Source organism: Artemia sp. Qi Xiang Cuo, chromosome 9, assembly GCF_049724085.1.
Source record: "Artemia sp. Qi Xiang Cuo chromosome 9, ASM4972408v1, whole genome shotgun sequence".
NCBI classification, from domain to species: Eukaryota; Metazoa; Arthropoda; class Branchiopoda; order Anostraca; family Artemiidae; genus Artemia; species Artemia sp. Qi Xiang Cuo.
The window spans coordinates 68082986-68103229 of record NC_142802.1 but is presented as its reverse complement, the minus strand read 5'-3'; the positions used below and the strand labels follow the sequence as shown (position 1 = coordinate 68103229).

Here is a 20244-nt window from a genome sequence, read left to right as displayed (position 1 = left end):
TACCATTCCTGAATCAGCTACAAATGCAATACTTCCTTGCTTGACAATTTTTTAAATTGGTTTTTGTAGTAAACGCAAGAGTTGTTCTTTACTAGGTTCCCTCTAAGGGGGCAACCCTGATTAATGGTTGACGCGATCAAATAGTTTACGCACATGTGCAAAGCAAGCGTAGACAAACATAGAAAATAGTCAATAGTATTAAATAACAGCACATTAGCGAAAATCACAATCTCCCCTGAAGAACATTTCTTAAAGGCAAACAGATTGCTACATGTTTGCAGAAAGCTTCAAGTCGAAAAAAGACCAAATGTTCAAGCAGTTTTGACATTGTCAACGCTAACGCTATTGGCCGAAAACTATTCGCATTGCCAAAATTGCGCATACTTTTCTTCTGTATAGGAGCCAGGATAACCACTACTGTAGATTCAAAAAGTATTCTATGATTAACAATCATGGAAAAACGATATAAATATACGGAGAAAATAATCATCAATTTTGATCATCCATAAGAAAATAATTTAAGAAACTTCACGTTTTCTTAAAGCGTTCAAGGATTTAGAGATTATTATATATATATATCATTATAGATATAGATTAGAGATTAGATTATAAATTAGATATTAGATAGAGATTAAATTAGACTATGGAGAAAGATTATTATAGATCTAGATCATTGTATAAATATAATTGATTTACCTGCTAAATTGGACTTTAATTTTCTAATCACAAGATAAACCTTTGCAACAGAAAATTCATTACAATCAAGGCATCCATATTCAGCATCAAAAGTTAAACACAATTCATCTTAAACAGAATTAAAGATACACTGAATATGACCGCTCTAGAACAGGCATATTTACCAAAGTGAACAATTTCACTTAACCAACAGAGGGAGGGAAATGCTTTTACGACTTGAAGCAGAAATATCCGACCAAAATGCAATAAATTCTTATTAGAAAAATTTACAGCAAGCTGATTGGGAAGTCTCGTCAAATCTAGGGACCACACTCACCGGAGTGCCATCCAAAAGCGCGATTGCCAACTTCGATGAGTACGATCTACTAAACCACCATTACCCCCTCTCTCATAGACAAACCAATATCAAGCGGTTACCATAAAAAGGGGTAGCTGTGAAATAAAAATTACGAAAATCAACGTTATTTTTTGATATTTTTCTTTAAACTAGTATTTGCTCAAAGATATTTCCAGCGTTTGGGAAACACGTCATTATCCGTCAAATGGCAACAATCCCAAAGTACCGGTCTTCATGTTTTAAAAGCTATATCAATCCTAAAAAGGTGCTCAAAGTTACCTCTGGGGATGTTTAACTTTGCACACGAAAAACCTTGACGGGTAACTTTGAACAAGAGTTGAACAGTTTCAACTCACATGGCATCAAAATTTCAGTTAAAAAGAAAACTCTTTTATTGAGAAGCACAATATTACTTCTAAAATAAAAAGTTAAAAAAAGTCAAATTAGTGAAACGTCAGATGACCAAAGCCATGATACAATAAAAATGTTGTGCTGTGAGTGAGTCAAGGGGCTGAAAGATCTCCCTTTACTTGGTCAGGGCGGATTGATGCTGAGTCTATCACCCTGGGACTATATAAGGCTCTATTCTTGTTTTTTCGACAAAAAACACGTTCAGCAAGATATCGGAAAAAGGAGCATCTACCTTCAACACCAAAGAGTGCTGATAAATAAGGCACATGAAGAACTTTCTGACGAATTAACGTCCATTCACGCAGGCTGTTGAGTAATTTACACCTGTTTTGGATGCTGTCCCGCATGACAGAGTAGAAGGGCCAGCGCTTGCTGACTCATCAACTCCCATTTTAGGCTCAGTCTCTTATATTCATACGTCGGTCGTGCGGACTCGAAACTTGAATCTACTTCATTCCGGGAGCTTTTTCCTAGTGCGATGCTAAGACGTTTGCGCATGATATTCCTCAGAGAATTTTCTAATAGGCTGGCTTGCAGGACATCCAATAAAACTTTTCTAACGATGTCCATAACCTCTTGTGGAGTTTGCTGGGCTGGAATTGGGTGGTCCTGGATGACTCAGGAGCGTGATAAGAACCCGGGAAAACCATTCTTTAGATTCTCTTTTACATTTGATAGTAGACTTCGCAAGAGTAACTTGGCGAATTGTGTTTTCTTAGAGCAGTCTCTTTTGGGTTATCCATTTTGTAATCATCGAGCATTTTCCTTCAATCTCTTTAAACTGGAACAAAAAAACAACGTGAAATGATTGCATTATAACTGTAGTGTTTTGTGGAAGGCGTACAAAGCGAATGCTGTCTCTGCAGACTTTGAACACTCTAAGAGAAAAGTGGGAATACAGAATGGCACCCAACAAAACTTTTACTTCTGCTTTTTTCTTCGGGTAAAGCAATGCCAGTGACCTAAACCACTAAATGGGACCAGTTAGCAAAAAAAGGCAAGGGAAGATGGCTGATTACCCTCCAACTACTAGACTCTTAGAAACAACACTAAATTTTTCAATTTCTAATCGCATGCTCCAATCGGACGTTTTGACGACCAGCCCCTCTATACAAAGTGACCTTGAAATTTTTTTTTATTCTACTTTGAAGACATGTTGCCCTTTACTACAGGCGACGGTAGAACATAGAATTTAATCCTAAGGATTAAATGGTTTTTCAATGATTTGGTTTCCGTTTCGGAAGTTTGTACTTTCCTCCCTGTATTTTTCCTTTAAAATTGGGTAGATAAACCTCGGCCGGGTAAATAAACCTCTTTATCGGTAAGGCAAAGGCCAGTGGCTTTTTCTCAAAATTATATCTCGAATCCAATAAATGTTTCGGACAGAGAGTTCTGATCGTTCGTTGTTGATTTTGTTCAAGGTGATCCCTTACAAGCAAATTTGCCCTTTCTACGGTATCATATAGGAGCTTTATATACAGAGGCCCACATGATATTATAGATATCTTTTTATAACACCAGGACTTAACAAATGGAATAGTAGCTAATGCAAGAAAGATCATAAAAGCACAATTAGCATTATATAACTCAAGAATTTCTATTCTTTCATTCAGACGCACTTTCTAAATTCAAATCATGCGAGATTTGTCAGATTTAATTATGTCCTATCGGACCCGAGCTTCATAGACGCTTGGAAGCAGAGATTCCGAATAGATGCAGTTGTCAAGTCAAGACCCAGCACGAAATACTTAAATTAGTGAAACTATCGCATTGAAACGCAAACTATCTGACTGACCCAAACACTATTACCAGTGAAAAAGGAAACAAGCTCATCACTAAAGGGTGTATTTCTCAGAGAGTTTGAATTCAGGTCGCCAGAAATTAGAACACCATGGTTTCATACGGTTTCTCACCCGTATATAATTTTTTACGCTTATTCAAATGCACTCTTTGAGAAAAGATCTTGTCATAGACATCATATTTAATAGGGTTTTAACCTGTATGTACTCTCTGGTGTCCCTGTAAAACATGCAAATGAGAGAAATTTTTGTCAAATATGTGACATTTAAACGGTTTCTCACCTGTATGCACTCATTGGTGCGTGTTCAAATTTGTTGCTATAGAAAGTCTTGTCACATACATGACAATTTGCTTTTCGTTTGGATTTAGACAGTTGGCCGACAAGGACAATCTTTGGTAATCTGTCATCCTTCATCCACAAAACTTGTCCTACCCATCTCATCCTTTCTCACATTACAGCCTCAGAAAGCGGGATGGAACCACATTTTTCGTACATCTTACTGTTTGAGATACGGTCAGTCAGTCGGATACCCAAAATAATCCATAGGAAAACTTTCTGGAAAATGCCCAGTAAATCCTCCTCAATTTTCGGATCGCTCATCATTACTAGCATCCTAATATTAACTATAAGGTTCATTTTGAAGTGGAATTATAACCAAAAAGGAAATGTGGACTTAAACCTTCCGTTTGTGTAAGTTGTATTTTTGGTGAAAAAAAAAAAATCTGTGACGTCAGTCTCAATCTAATATAAGGTTGTTCAAGCAAGGGCCCAAAGTCTTTAAAATATTCCCTTAGAATATTTTTCCTTTTAGAATATTCCTTTATTTCCTTTTATAATTCCTTTTATTTCCTTTTAGAAATTCCTTTAGAATAGAACATCTAGCACATTTTCCTTAAAGTTCTAAAGCACGTGTGTTTCAGAATCATGCCTGATAGCCGTCATTAAAGTGAGTTCTATAATTCTGATATCAGTTTCTAGACATATATAGACGTAAAAAGCAGAATAGCTATGTAACTAAAGATAGTAGCTAACAAGTTCTGTTTTCTCATTACCTATTTACTGTGCCAATTCTTTTCTCTTTGTCAGGTAAGATTAATCCCACATTCTTTAGACCTTAGACAATTCCTCTGAAAAATATCAAGGACATTTTACTCAACATTCCTTAGCACCCATATCCCAAAGTATGTCTAATAACTGTCATCAATATTATCCTAATATTTGCTCCTAAGACTGAATTAGAAGTAAAGTAAAATAGTCAATATACAGGGTGTTTTTTTCGCATCTGAAGATAAATCAAAATTTATTTTGTTTTCTTGTCATCTCCTTAAATTAATTTTGTTTCATTCACTTTCACTGAGGGAAGTGAGACCGTCAGGGTTTTAGACACCCGGGTATTTTTGAAGTCAATCATATAAAAAATGTTCTACCAAAACTGGTTAAGGCTCTAAATGAATTTACCAGAAGTTCTGACCTGTCTAAATCGTTTTGACACCGGAAAACGAACAATTATCTTTTTAAAAACAATTCTGTTAAACGAAAAACAATTATATATATGTGGATTTAGTCCACTGATATACGGATTATCATTATAATATTCCTGCCGAATGCGTAGTATTTATTTCGAAGCAATTAATAATCTAGATTGATTTCATAGCTACCAAACGGGAATGTCTTCCTCTAAAACCCAGGAATAGACTAATTTGTTATACTGCGCTTCGAATTTCATCTTCCTCATGTTCAACGCTTTCAACCTTCATGGGTCTTCAATTTCAGTCAGCACACTATTTATTAAAAAGTACAGAGGGAGCTGAGACGGGAAACGAACCTTCCCGATGTCGTGACTATTCTAAGATAAGTTAATCATTTTCTTTTCGTGGATTAAAATTACGTTTGCATTCTGAACCATTACTACATCAAGTCCGAATTGGTAAGTCAACACCACTAATTTCAAGAAAACGATTCATAAAACAAAGACTTACTTTTGTATGGCATTTTCTGGTACATTGATGCCCACAGGCCAATGGAATATTACATGGCAGGCTGCATAGCAGCCCCTGAGGATCTACACCGCAATATACTCGGCCAAAATGACCACAATCTGGTAAAACTTTTTCAACCATAATCAAACACTTGTGATCCGAGCTATCAACATAACAAGGTAAATTGGCTGTGTGGCCACAGGATAGAGTTTTCTCTACGGTAATTATGCATTTGTCACATTCTTCAAAGCATTTCTTAGGACATTGATGCTTCTCAGAGCAGATGTATCGGTCACATGGTCTGCAACATCGACCTTGGAGGTGATCCCGGTCGTGAATGTGACATATTCTTGGGCATATATGACCACAGTTTAAAACTGCATTACATTTTTGTGTACAACCTCCTTCAGCAACGGTCTTGAAATCACTGGCTTTTGTTATTGCTGTTACTGTATCATGAACCTATAAAATATAATAGGAAATGATTACCAAAAATTTTACAGGGATTTTAAGGGATTTTAGGGATTTTAAGGAATTTAAGGGATTTTTATATCTTTAATCTTACATTGAGTCTGTGTTATTCTGAATTTCATTATTTACTTAATATTTTTCGTTCAGCTGCATATAAGTTTGCAAGACGATGGCTATGGCAGTGATTATTGTAAATTTAATGCTTCATCTTATAATGTAATTAAATAAAACAAACAAGTTTTTTTTAACTGAAAGTAAGGAACGACGTTAAAACTTAAAATGAACAAAAATTATTCCGTATATGAAAGGGGATGTCCCCTCCTCAATACCTCGCTCTTTACGCTAGAATTTTTCATTGTTTTAAAAAATTAATTTGTGTGACAGATTCAAGCTTTAGCGTAAAGAGCAAGGTATTGAGGAGGGAACAGCCCCTTTTATATACGGAATAATTTCTGTTCGTTTTTAGTTTTAAGGTAGTTCCTTACTTTCAGTTAAAAAAAACTTGTTCTTTTTATTTAATTTTTGAAAGTTTTTGAATTAATGTAGGTTTTGATTTTGGCTCACCGTACATGAATAATTAAAACAAAATTTGTATATTAATTTTACTTTTATTTGGTTAAATGGATTTCTCGAAACTTACTTAATTTTCTTTACGAACGTTTTCAATAGTAATAAATATACGTAACTTACGAATTAACTTATGTGACGAACATCTATATTCATAGATTTTTAATACGTATATTAGGGGGTTCGCCCCCTAGTCAATACCTTGCTCTTTAAGCTTAAGTTCGAATTTTTTTTCAATTCTTTAAAAATGACCCATTAATCACAATCAGTTGATCAGTTGAAATCAGTTGTAAAACTTGTTGTTTTTTATACTTAATTTCTGATCTTTTTCTTTAATAATGCAGGGAAATCCGGCGCCTTCTTCATAGCAATGTCTCTTCCCCCATGAAAACTTTCTTCATGGAAAGATCCTCCCATATATCCCCTGACCCCCCCCCACCTACCAGAAAAAATCCTCCCTGAAAATGTCTGTATACTTCCCAAGAACCAATACTATATGTTAACATTGGGTAAAGTTCATAACTTTCAGCCCTCCCCCGGGGACTTCGGGGGATTAAGTCATCCCAAAAGACATTCTTATCATATTTTCAACCATGCTGAATAAAATGGCTATCTCAAAATTTTGATCAGGTGACTTTGAGAAAAAAATGAGCGTGGGAGGGGGCTTAGTCGCCCTCCATTTTTTTGTCACTTAAAAAGGGCATTAGAACTTTTCATTTCCGTTCCAATGAGCCCTCCCACGATATTCTAGGACCATTGGGTCAATACGATCACCCCTGGGAAAAAACAACAAAAACAAACAAATAAACACGCATCCGTGATCTTTCTTCTGGCAAAAAATAAAAAATTCCCATTTTTGTAGATAGGTGCTTGAAACCTCTACAGTAGAGTTCTCTGATACGCTGGATATGATGGTGTGATTTTCATTATGGTTCTATAACATTTAGGGGTTCTTTCCCTCTTTTTTTCTAAAATCAGTCAAAATTTCTCAGGCACGTAACTTTTGATAGGTAAGACTAAACTTGATGAATCTTATATATTTGAATTCAGCATTAAAATTCGATTTTTGTGATGTATCTATTGGTATCAAAATTCCGTTCTTTAGAGTTTCGGTTACCATTGAGCCGGGTCGCTCCTTACTTACAGTTCGCTGCAACGAACTGTTTGACAAGAACTGCCACTGCTTGGAATGTCCGTATACGGCGTTTGATAGAAAAATTGTTTGAGTATATTCTTGTTAAAATTTATATGTCTTTTGATTTTTGACAAATTTTGGTTTAAATGCATTTTTGTTTAGCCCCTTTATAAGAAGTGAAAATCGAGAATGCAATAATTATAGAGGCATTAGCTGGATTTACGAACATTTTTCTAGTATGATGTTATTTATTAGACTAAGAGACACTAGACAAATATGTAGAAAAGAGAACAACATAGTGGTCTTAGGAAAGGAAGAGGACACATTGGCAAAATATTCACACTTAAATCAATCATTGCGAGTTTTTGTTCCAGATTTTTAAAGAATAAACATTGATTTGATTCAACTTATAAAAAATTTTTTTTAACGTTCATTCCTCGCATGGTACACCAGATAAGAACGACTAGGCAAGTGTAATACATGACAGTTACGGTAGAAAAGGAATTGAGTAGTTGGTTCGGTGTGTAATCAGGATATAAGCAGGGTTGTATCTTATCCTTGTGTATAAGAATGATAGTCCTTGTCCCAATACAGCGTAGATTTTCGAAAAGCATGGTACCAGATGAAAAGATGAAATTCTCTTAGGCTTAGATTATGTAGATATTTTTAATATACTTAGTAGTTTCAACACAATAAAGGGTTTCTGGGAGATTTTGATTGTTCACTGTGTTAAAGATTAACCTGGAACTGATAGGGTTATCGATGTTATTGCTACGCTGCCAATATTATTCATGTTAGTTGTTATAATGTTATTTGTTAATACTATTTCAGCAAGGATTAATCTTAACATTTATAAATGTTTGAAAATTATATTTAAGAAGAGTAAACTATTTAAATTAGGGTACATAAATAACAGCTAAAATTTAAGAAAGTGAAAAAATATAATAAACAAATACCAAAATATTTTGCATCACTCCGGAAGCCTTTATGCATTCATAAAGAGAGAAAAAAAAACAATAGTAAACAGATTAAAAAACAAGAAAATCTTATCTAGAGATGAAACCTTTAACCAAAAAGAGAAAACTATGAATAACAACCTAGAAATAAAAAATATGAAAACTAACATAAGAATGAAAACAAAGACAGGAACTTAAAATAGAACAGCTCAAATCCGAAGAACTATATTTTTGTTTAATACACTTGCTGGACTATGTAAAACGATATAAAAATTTTCGATCATTTTCAAATATTTGGATCGCTTAGTATTTGGAATAAAGATTACTTAAAAGATAGTTTTAGGGTGACTTCATAGTTTCTTTCCACAATCTTTACTTGATTTTTATTTGCGTCTTACTATTCTTTCCTTACCGGGTTTTTACCCCACTTAAAAACTGTTTCCTTTCATCGCGGCTGGACACCATAAAAGAGTGTCAAGCTGACCATTGAAGTTAAAAAGCTAGAACTTTTTATCCCTAATTTAGAAAAGTAACTGAGTAGTTTTACTCAATGTCTTCAATCCGAGTCTTCAAAACAAAAAGAAAAAGATAGATTATTGTTTTGATTTTAATTCCATTTTTTGCTTTTATATGATTCAATTCGTCAAAATTAACACATTCTAATAATTACCAAATTTTCTCGTGCCAATTATGTTATTCCTTGTCACAATTTGAGCGAATAAATGTAACGTGAAAATAGGAATGAAACAAAAATGTTTTAAATACGAGTAAAAAGCGACACTAAACCTTAAAACGAGCAAAGATATCCTGAATGTGAGGAGGTTAATAAACTCCCGTTGAACCCAGATGTATTATTAACATTCATTTTACAGCATATACCCGATCTCTATAGGAAAAAACTTTGAATACATCTAAAATGTGGCCTATTCATGCAACGTGTATTCTGGTCAAGGCTGTATCCAGAGGTGGGGGGTTAGGGGGTTTGAAACCCCGCCCCCCCCCCCCAAAAAAAAATTAAATATTTCTCTGACTTGTAAAAATGTAACAAAAATGAATATAAAAACATTTTGTATATGTTTTTTTTTTTTGTGTAGCCCCCCACCCTCCCCTCCGAAAAAGTTCTTGTGTAAAACACCCTGCAAAAAATAATCCTGGATACGACCCTGGTTCCGGTCTTAACAAATGAAGCATTAGTTATACACATTAGTTAACACTTCTGCTGTACAAAAAATAATTAAACACGGAATAATTTTCAATATATATATATATATATATATATATATATATATATATATATATATATATATATATATATATATATATATATATATATATATATATATATATATATATATATATAAATTTGAACAGGGTAAAGAAATACCTGACAAACAAGCTCCAGATGATTGCCAATTTCATAATTATCATTTAGCGTGGCGTAGATGTTTTGCCATAATTCGGATTTTGACTTCAAGCACTCCATATTACCAATCATATAAAGACCATATTTGGCACGAGAGAGGGCAACACATACTCTGTTTACTGTTGACAGAAAACCTATATTGGAGTCTTTGTTTGACCTAACCAGAGATAAAATGATGATATCGTTCTCCTCACCCTGGTAATTGTCAACCACTGATATTCTTATTTTGCTCAAATTTTCGAAGGATTTCTTTCGCAGCTATAAAAAAATATTATTAAATAAAAGTAATTAATAAAAAAAATAGTTAGACAATACAAAATAAAATGTATTGTATGTAGAGTTAAGGCGTGTTGAAGTAAACATAGAACAGTGTATTCTAGCGATTGACAAATTCTTCTTCTCCTATGCCAGCTAAAAAATGCAAAAGAATAGAAAACTAGGGCAGCGGATATCTATTTTTCTATAATAGCAGTGATGATACTATTGTTTGTTAATAGATTTATATATTTGATCTTATTACAACAATGTCTAAATTTTAATAAATAATAATGATAATAATTCTTATATTGACAAATAAAAATATTGTTAAACTGGTTCTACCTGTTTGCATGGTTACCACGGTTATCCTGAAGTTAAGTATGCTTAGAAAATTATCTCCATATAAATTCTTTCGGAAAAAGAAATCGTCATCTGCAGTAATACTTTACAATCAACTAATAAGCTTTTTCACAATCAACTTGTTTTGTGCCTATAGACCTAGTTCTTTCCATGAACAAAATCGATGTTTGCCTAAAAAGCATTATATTTAAAGATATAAAAACACATATTAGAGCGAAGCGTGAATAATTTATGATTTACCCGTTAAAAGTTACGCAACAAACTCGAAGCGAAACAAGAAACATAATGTGGCTTCTAAAAGAATTTTTATAATATTTCTATAATAATAATTTCTCTTTAACCTACATCATAAAAAAAATTATAACGGTCATGGAGTACGGGAGAGAGAAAAAAGAAAATAAAAAACAAAACTAAACTTCCCTTCAATTCATACATCTCCCTTTTTAGTGCATCAAGTATTGAAAATGTTACTTCTTAAACGTTGAATTCAGAATTTCTTTTGACATATGACCAAGGGCCAAATGACATATGACCATATGACATATGACCAAGGACATATGACCATATGTCATATGACATATGACATATGACCAAGGGCTAAATCTCCACACACAAACACACAAAAGTATCCAAGATGGGATTGAGATTGTTGACAGTGCGGCTAATCTTCAAGGGATAAACCATCAGTAGTGCTGATGTTCGGTAATTGGCCTTTTTTTTACGATTGATCATCCTCATATAGGAGTTTCAAGAGGATTTTTGGGATTTTCTACGCTGGAAACTTCTTTCACGTATTGACTGAAAGTTAGATGACGCTTTGTAATAAATAAATGAATTAAATACATAAATACTTTAATTTTAAAATATTCTATATTCTAAAATGGAAAATTTTAAATTAAAGATGATAATAATAATAAATTAAATAAGTTAATACATGTCTACTGGGGATTAGAAAGTTGAAAGAATGTTAGAAAATGATAGTCTCATCATCTCAATTATGGCAGAGACCAAATTCGAAATTCTTCCTGAAGAAAGGTAAAACAAATACTTTTAGTAAACCTAACACACAAAATATTAAATTAAACACTCTTCGCAGTAACCGAACGAATCTGATGAGACCAGGTGAAATTTGATGATCTAAATTCAAAATAAACTAAATAGTTTGAAATTTATCGTAAAAAATTATTAAAATTAGATTTTAGATAGGGAAACTACCACAACCCTCTCCCTCGAAGTAAGAATCTAAATAAAAAGGAATTTCGATTAATATTTGTTTTCGTCATACTTATACATAAGAAGATTTTCTTCCAAAGACTAAGAGAGGTGAAAGCCACCTTACAAATAATTCCTTCTGTTACAATTTAAAAGGCGTAAAGCATACCTAAAATTTATAAGTAACCTAACATGCCTTTATTCACAATACTTAAGATACCTACTAACTAAAACAAAAGAATATTCCCTAAAAATTTTCTAAGATTTGCAAAAGTATGCAAATGCCAATATTAATACCTTCACCCAAAAAATCTTTTATTAATGAAATACTTTAAATAACTCATCTGTAGAGCAGGTACGCATTATTTCTGAAAGTTAAAAAAACAAATAAATTATTGTCGGCAAAATTACATGGATGTATATACGTGCTAGGAACCCTCATTATGTATAAAATAAAGGTCCATTTGTTATTTTATAATTTATTAATTCTCTTTAAGCTTGAGCTTTTTTCCAAAGCTAATTATTTCAAATTAAAAAAAAGGTAAGACCGGAGAATGAATCATCAGCTATTCTAGATATATTTTGCTTCTTTTTGGATGAATAAGAAAATTTATAGATTCTTATAACTTACAACCCCTGCCCTGAGGGCTCTGGGGGGAGGGGTTTTCATCCTTAAAGACCGAATTGCCAAAGCTTCTAACTACGTTGAATAAAATGGCTATCTAAAAATTTTGATTGGATGTGTTAGGGGGAATGATGGGCGTGGGGGGAGGCTAGTTGCCATCCAATCACTTTTGACTATTGAAAAGGGCACTATCCGTTTGAATTTCCAATCGAATGAGCCCCTTTGGAAGTTTCTACGACAACACCTTCTATAAGAACCTTATATGCCCCAGGGCATAACTTAAAACCCTTGCCCTGAGGGTTGTGGGGGAGTGTCCTTAAAAATATATTTTCTATCTGGAAATCAACTACGCTGAACAAAATGGCTATGTCAAAATTTTATTGGATGTGTTTGGGGGAATGATAGGCGTGAGGGGCTAGTTGCCACCCAATCACTTTCGACTATTAAAAAGGGTACTAGCCCTTTGAATTTCCAATCGAATAAGTCTGTTTTGAAGTTTCTACGGCAACGCCTTCTATAAGAGCTTTATATGCCCCTAGGGCATGACTTAAAATCCTTACCCTGAGGGCTCTGGGGGAGTGTCCTCCTCAAAAACATATTTTCTATGTGAAAATCCAATACGCTCAATAAAATGGCTATCTAAAAATCTTGATTGGATGTGTTTGGACAAATGATGGGCGAGGGGGGGGGGCTAGTTGCCCTCCAATCACTTTCGACTTTTAAAAAGGGCAATAGCAATTTGAATTTCCAATCCAATGAGCCTTTTCTGAAGTTTCTACGACAACGCCTTCTATAAAAAACCTTATATACCCCCAGGGCATAACTTAAAACCCTTGTCCTGAGGGTTGTGGGGGAGTGTCCTCCTCAAAAATATATTTTCTATATTGAAATCAGCTACGCTGAACAAAATGAGTATCTCAAAATTTTGATTGGATGTGTTTGGGAGAATGATGGGCGTGGAGGGGGGGGGGACTAGTTGCCCTCCAATCACTTTCAACTATTAAAAAGGGTACTAACCCTTCAAATTTCTAATCAAATGAGCCCGTTTTGAAGTTTCTACGACAACGCCATCTATAAAAACCTTATATGCCCCCAGGGCATAACTTAAAACACTTGCCCTGAGGGTTGTGGGGGAGTGTCCTCCTCAAAAAAATATTTGCTGTCTGGAAAAATCAGCTACGCTGAACAAAATGGCTATCTCAAATCGTGATTGGATGTGTTTGGGGGAATGATGGGCGAGAGAGGGGGGCTAGTTGCCCTCAAATCACTTTCGACTATTAAAAAGGGCACTAGACCTTTGAATTTCTAATCGAATAAGCCCTTTTTCAAGTTTCTGCGACAAAGATTTCAATGAAAACTTATAAGCCCCTAGGGCATAACTTATAACCCTTGCTCTGAAGACTGTGGGGGGAGTGTCCTGCTCAAAGGTATGATTTCCCGAACTTTAACTGCTTGGAACAAAATGGCTATCTCAAAATTTTGATTGGACGTGTTTGGGGAAATGGTGGGCGTGGACGAGGTGTTACTTGCCTTCCAATTACTTTCGACTATTAAAAAGAGCATAAGCCGCTTCAATTGCTAATCGAATGAGCCCTTTTTGAAGTTTCTACGACAACGCGTTCTATAAAAACTTTATATGCCCCCAGGGCATAACTTACAACCCTTGTCATGAGGGTTGAGAGGGGGTTGTCGTCCTCAAAGACCTAATTTCCAGAGCTTAAAACTACGTGGAACAAAATGGCAATCTCAAAATTTTGGTTGGATGTTTTTGAGGGAATGATGGGTTTGAAGGGGGGGGGGCTAGTTACCCTCCAATCACTTTTGACTATTAAAAAGGGCACTAGCCCTTTGAATTTCCAATCCAATCAGCCTTTCTTGAAGTTTCTACGACAACGCCTTCTATAAAAACCTTATATACCCCAGGGCATAACTTTAAACCCTTGCCCCGAGAGTTGTAAAAGTGATTAGTGCTATGTACGAGAATAACACTGCTGCGGTTAAGGTAGGAAATAAGGTTAGCAGCTGGTTTCGTGTTAAATCAGGAGTTAAGCAGGATTGTGTTCTATCCCCCTTTATATGGATTATAGTCTCCTGGACTTAGATTATGCTGATGATTTAAGCATCCTAGATGAAAGTGTGAGCAAAATGAATGAAGTTTTAGAGATTTTGCGAGTTCAGGGTGCTAGAATAGGCTTAAGAAGACTAAGTCACTAAGGCTAGGAATAAGTGAAGATGAAAAGGTGAAGTTGGGTAATACAAAGATTGATCAGGTGGACAGCTTCACTTACCTTGGTAGTATTATTACTAAAGATGGTTGGAGCAGTGAAGATGTCAAAAGTAGAATAGCCAAGGCTCAGGGTGTTTTTTCACAGTTAAAAAAAAGTTTGGAAGAACAGGAAGATAAGTCTGCAAACCAAGATTAGAATATTAGAAGCTACAGTGATGATAGGGGTCAAATATGGCTCTGAAGCATTGACGCTCCGAAAATTGGATGAAGATTTGCTAGATGTTTTCCAGAGAAATTGCTAAAGGATTGTTCTGGGTACCTGGCTGAATGACCGTATTTAAAAAAAATAGGCAATAAGAAAAATGTGGTTCAACACCGCTCTCTAGGGCTATAATGAAAGAAAGGTTGAGGTGGCTAGGGCAAGTTGTGTGGATGAAGGATGAAAGATTGCCGAAGATTGTTCTTTTTGCCCAACCATCTAAGGCTAAGCAGAAAGCAGGTCGTCCTCGTCTGGGATGGGAGGATGTCATAAAGAAAAATTAAAAAGAAATGGGAACTTCCTAGGCAGATGTAAAGAGGGAGGCATTGAATACAGTGAGATAGAGGAGGAGCGTGCGTAGCTGTGTTGGCCTCAGACGGCTTGGTGCGGCGGTGAGTTGTTAGTAGTAGTAGTAGTTCTCCTCAAAAATATATTTTCTATCTGGAAATCAACTACACAGAACAAAATGGCTATCTCAAAATTTTGATTGGATGTGTTTGGGGGACTGATGGGCGTGGGGAGGGGGGCTAGTTGTCCTTCAATCACTTTCGACTATTAAAAAGGGCACTAGCCACTCCAATTTCCGATCGAACGAGCCCATTTCAAAGTTTCTACGACAACTCCTTCCATACGAAGTCCCCGGGTATGGAGAAAAAACCAAAAACACATTGTGCCCACATCGTTCTTTACTTAGGCAGCGCTAGCGCACTGCCTATGATTCGTTTTTCCCTAGTATATGCCAGAACAATAAGCCTTATAGCTGATATATTTCTTTGGGAGTTTTAAACTCCTAAGTTGAGTTGGAACAAGACAAAGAAGGTACCAAGAAGAACGGCATTGTAGATAAAAGGAAAAGAGGCAGACATCAAGTCAGTTTTCACACTTTATGGCATCTCCTTTATTGAAAAGTTTCACCAGGGTGCTTCTATTCCGATCTTTAGACACTTTTTCCGACTCCCACATTGTCTTTAAGAATTTGATCCACAAGGTCATGTAAGGAATGACAGTCGTAATGACACTAAATAGAAACAGAGAATATATCTTTCCTGTTTTTGACTGATGAACTATAATGAGGATGTGAGGAGAACTACAAGGGGGGATACAAGGGGAGGATGTGAGGAGAAATACAAGGGGGGAGGGTTTCCACTCGGTTTATCCTCTTTCAGTTTATTTCTCATTTATAAAAAGGTGGGTCGCTGAGTACTGGGAAATGACAAATATCTGATATCTCTAGAATTGTTTCATGTCAGAGAAATGACATATTTGGGGTGTAAAAACATTTTGCTATTCTGTGGCCCACCTCTTGAAAACAATTTAAGGTATGCATCTTACGTTAAAGTTTAAAAACATACAAATATATTACCTGCTGCAAATAAAGTAACTGTCCCGAATAGGTAGTCAAAATAGTGATTTGGTTCTGTAAATAGTCCTGCTTTGTAAGATACTTTGCAAGGTTCAAGGCTATCTCGGCTTCGTGCCGATTCAAATGGGACTTCTGCTCTTTGTCCTGAAATTAAATAATTATCTGACTTTGTCCACTTTCTATGAAATTAAGTATTATAAATATGTTTATGGTTCGAGGGTAAGGGGGGGGGGAGGGGAAAAGATATAATAATGCATGCTTGATTTTTAATTTTTGGATATTCTTTATTTTGAACCTCTGAAATAATAAATGGCCCTAAAAATTGTTTGTAAATATTACTACAGAACAACACTACGTAAGAGTGAGGTTCAAGATTTTTTAAAGTGTACATAAATATCCACCAGCACAAATTATAAGCACCTTACTGCAAGAAACCAGGAACGTACCTACGTGGGTGGACCCATCTCTCTTGAAAATTCCAAAAATCACCAACATTTTTGGGCACTATTTATTCAAATTATGAAAATAAGTATTTTCATTATCCCCCCCCCGACACATTTCCTGTGCATGTGCCTACTTGAAAATTGTCAGAACGCTAAGCTGAGATGGGACAGCACATTCGTTGCTGATAGAACGAAATAACCCAGGTGAAGAATAGCACCATCTATCTTTGTAGAATATGTACATCCTTAAATTTTTTCTTAATACAAAATTTTTTTTTTGGTTTCCTGGTGTAGGTTTTTATCCCCACTCTTCCAACCAGATGTTTCGCACTTATAAATTGGCCTTAATAAAATGACAAAGTAAGGTATTTTTAACCCTTGCACAAAAAAAAAAAAAAAGCCTCTTATGCTTTTCCCGTTTGCAAGTTTGAATAAATCAGTTGTAGATCTTTTTTTCATAATTTTTTCCTTTTTTATAATAATTTCCTTTGATTTTTCAGTTTTATTTTGTTTTTGGTTTTATTCTGTTTATTCTTGATTCTTATGGTAGTCTGCGTTGTTTTAAAGTTTTTTCAAAAATTTAATTTCCTTTTTTTACTTGTGCTGTAGACTACCTGCATTTGCGATGCATTTTTCTTTCATTTGCACTGGACTGAAGTCTTGATTTTTTGAGTTAATCTAATTTTCTAAACTTTCTATACACATTACAAAGTGATATGGGAAGGGGTGATATATTTTCATTCATCTTAATGCACAAATAAAACGTCCTACCGCTCAAATTGATTTGTGCTGTAAATAGCTTCCTTCTGACCCCTCAAGCACCAATTTGAATTCGGCTTGTTGGTCTCACTGCCTTCAACCGTTTTTCTTTTGGAGATATGAAAACAAAAAACGATTTTTGGCTTTAAGCACCGAGATTCCAATAAGGGTTCAACCCTGTTTTTGTTAATAAGAACTCCAATTCTATTTTGAAGTTTAAAGGGAGCGTTACAGGACATGCTTGTTACAGAACAGGACTTTAGCAAGATAGGAACGGTGTTACAGGACTGTAAAGCCTTTCCTATGCAATAAAAAACTTCAAAATGACAGTTTACAGCCCAAATTTTACAGGTAACTTGGATCTAATGCTAGATAGATTCTACCTGAGCACAGAGAAGGGATAAGGGCTACTTTTCTTCTTGCTCTTATTTCTCACCCTAGGATCCCCCAACTTTGAACAAGAATAACCAAGTCCTTTTAATAATTAAAAGAACGCGTGGACAAGACACTCTTTTTATATTTCCCCTTTGGAATCAATTGGTGAAATTAGATAGGAAACAACAGTAGTTTTATATTTAATAAAATATTTTTTTACAATGTTCGATTCCGACCAACTAAAGGGTCTTCGCCTGATCAATTTGAATTATATAAACAATTTTCTAAAAGATTTCCCAAATCTAGAAGAATGCGACTACTTAGTTTAATGATCTCTATAGCAAAACTTTATTTTCAGGGAATAAAATTGAAGCACAAGAACTGAATTGTCTAAAATATTTGATCTTAACTTGCTTTAACGAAAACTAAATTAAATTAAAAATTAAAAATCTTAAATTAAAGATTTATCTTAAGTCAAGGCATTACGTTAAATTTTATCTTGAATTAGCGCATTATCCGAAACTATTTTATCTTGAATTAGCGCATTATCCAAAATTTTTTATCTTGAATCCAAAATTAAATTTAATAGCATCTTTAAAGATTTCCAATTTAACAGAAATAATATTTTGACTATGCCACACAACTTCTAACCAAAGTAATATTTTTAGCATAAGAAACTAACCATATCAACAGGGTTAATGCATCTGTTGAGCTTTAGTTTCATTAGATAAAAAAAAACACGTATTTTCAACTGAAAGTAAGGAGCAACATTAAATCTTAAAACGAATAGAAATTATTACGTATATCAAGGGGATTGACCCCTCCTCGATACCTTGCTCTTTACGATAAAGTTTTTTAGTAATTAAAAAAAAACATCATATTATTCTAATTAAACGACCCTTGTGTTTAAGGAGTCGTTCTTAAGGAATGGAGACAAAATTCAAACTTTAGCGTAAAGAGGAAGGTGTTGAATAGGGGGCGAACCCCTTGATATACGTAATAATTTCTGTTCGTTTTAAGTTTTAATCTTGCTCCTTACTTTCAATTGAAAAAACTTTTTTTCTTATTTAATTTCTGATCATTTTTTAAATAATGCCAGGAAATCCGGCCCCACCTCCACGGAGAAATCCCCCTCCCCATGGAAATATTCTCTAGACAATTCAATCCCGGTAAAAAAAATTACCCCTGGCATTTACCTTTAACAACTCTGCGTGTAAAATTGAGACGGAAAAGAGAACGCAAGACACATAAAAAAAAACTTTGTTTAGGAATTCTGGCAAATTTCCTTAGAGTAAAATTTCCCCGTAAAAAAAAAAAATGCAGAAAATTCCGCCTCCCCCATACAAAAATATATACATACTTCCCAATAACAAATTAACAAATACTATGCGTAAACATTGGACAAATTTTATAACTTAAAGAATTTTTCCTTGGGGCTGTGAGGGAGTCATGTTACATCTAAGGGCATAGTTATTGGGCCTTTAAATTATGATAAACAAAATCGCTATCTCAAAATTTTGCTCGAACAAATTTCGGGGAAAAGGTCGGCGAGGGGGCCTAGTTGCCCTCCAATCTTTTTGGTCACCTAAAAAGAGCACAAAAACTTTTAATTTCCGTTATAATGAGCCCTCTCACGAAACTCTAGGACTACTGGGTTGATACTAGACCCCGAAGCCGCACCAAAAAATCGGCAGCGCGCCGCCGAAAAAAAACCGGTGGCGAGCTGCCGAGCTTGCATCAGCGCGCTGACGCCGCCGTTTTATTTTTTTTTTTTTTTCTATATTTTTTTTTGTTTTCGATATCGAGCTCCGGGCTTGAACTGTCATCCCGGCTAATCTGTTTCTTAAAGATAAATACTGTCATCTTGTGATCGCCATGTATATCGGTTCGTAGGAAGAAGAAGAAGAAATTTTTGTTGAAACAAAAATTCTACCTTCCACTTTACTGAAAAAAATACAAATGAATGTGCATTGTCAGTTTAATATACATATACTGATATTTAGTAATCAAAATGTTAATATTATTTGATTTATTAAAATTATGAAAGTAAAAACACTTATATTTCTTTCAGTAAAGTGCAAATTATGTTCTGGCCTTGGGAAGGCATAGGGGTTTTGAGCCCAACTTTTGTTAATTTCTGCTCGTTTTGAGTTTGACTCGGTTATTTATTGTAATTTCTGTTCGATTTGGGTTTCATTTATTTGTTGATGCTGATTTGTGGTAGTTTCGCGCTTGGTAGATTATTTGATTTTATTTTTGCTCATTTTTTGTTTAATGGAGTTCTTTACTTTTCTTTGAAAAACTTATTTTGCGGAAAAAGTTTTTTTTGGATTAATTTGGAAAAGAGCTAAAGCTAGTATAGAAATATATCTAAGGAAATGAATTAATTTTTTTTTGCACAGTGAGCAGAGCACACTGAAGTTGAAGTAACCTTAAACTTTGACTTGAAACTTCATAACTCGACCACTTCTTTCAGAAAAGAATTTTGGAGGGTTATTCCGTGTTGATAAAAAAAAGAGGGTAAAGGTGCAGTTTAGTTCCCCCTGTAGTGTAGGGCGCAGGAGCCCTATGGTTAAGGTGCAGGTTA

At 34.7% G+C, this 20244-nt stretch overlaps 1 protein-coding gene across 1 annotated transcript in view; it reads right to left on the bottom strand.

Moving 5' to 3' along the window:
- LOC148948966 (NFX1-type zinc finger-containing protein 1-like) overlaps positions 1 to 20244 on the bottom strand; it is a 147372-nt gene that overhangs the window by 33414 nt on the left and 93714 nt on the right. Inside the window, exons 13-15 of the mRNA XM_089095073.1 lie at positions 16081 to 16224; positions 9738 to 10034; positions 5225 to 5686 (exon numbers count right to left, since the gene is read on the bottom strand). Of these exons, the coding sequence (XP_088951199.1) occupies positions 5225 to 5686; positions 9738 to 10034; positions 16081 to 16224 (903 nt within the window). The remainder of the gene's footprint in view (positions 1 to 5224; positions 5687 to 9737; positions 10035 to 16080; positions 16225 to 20244) is intronic.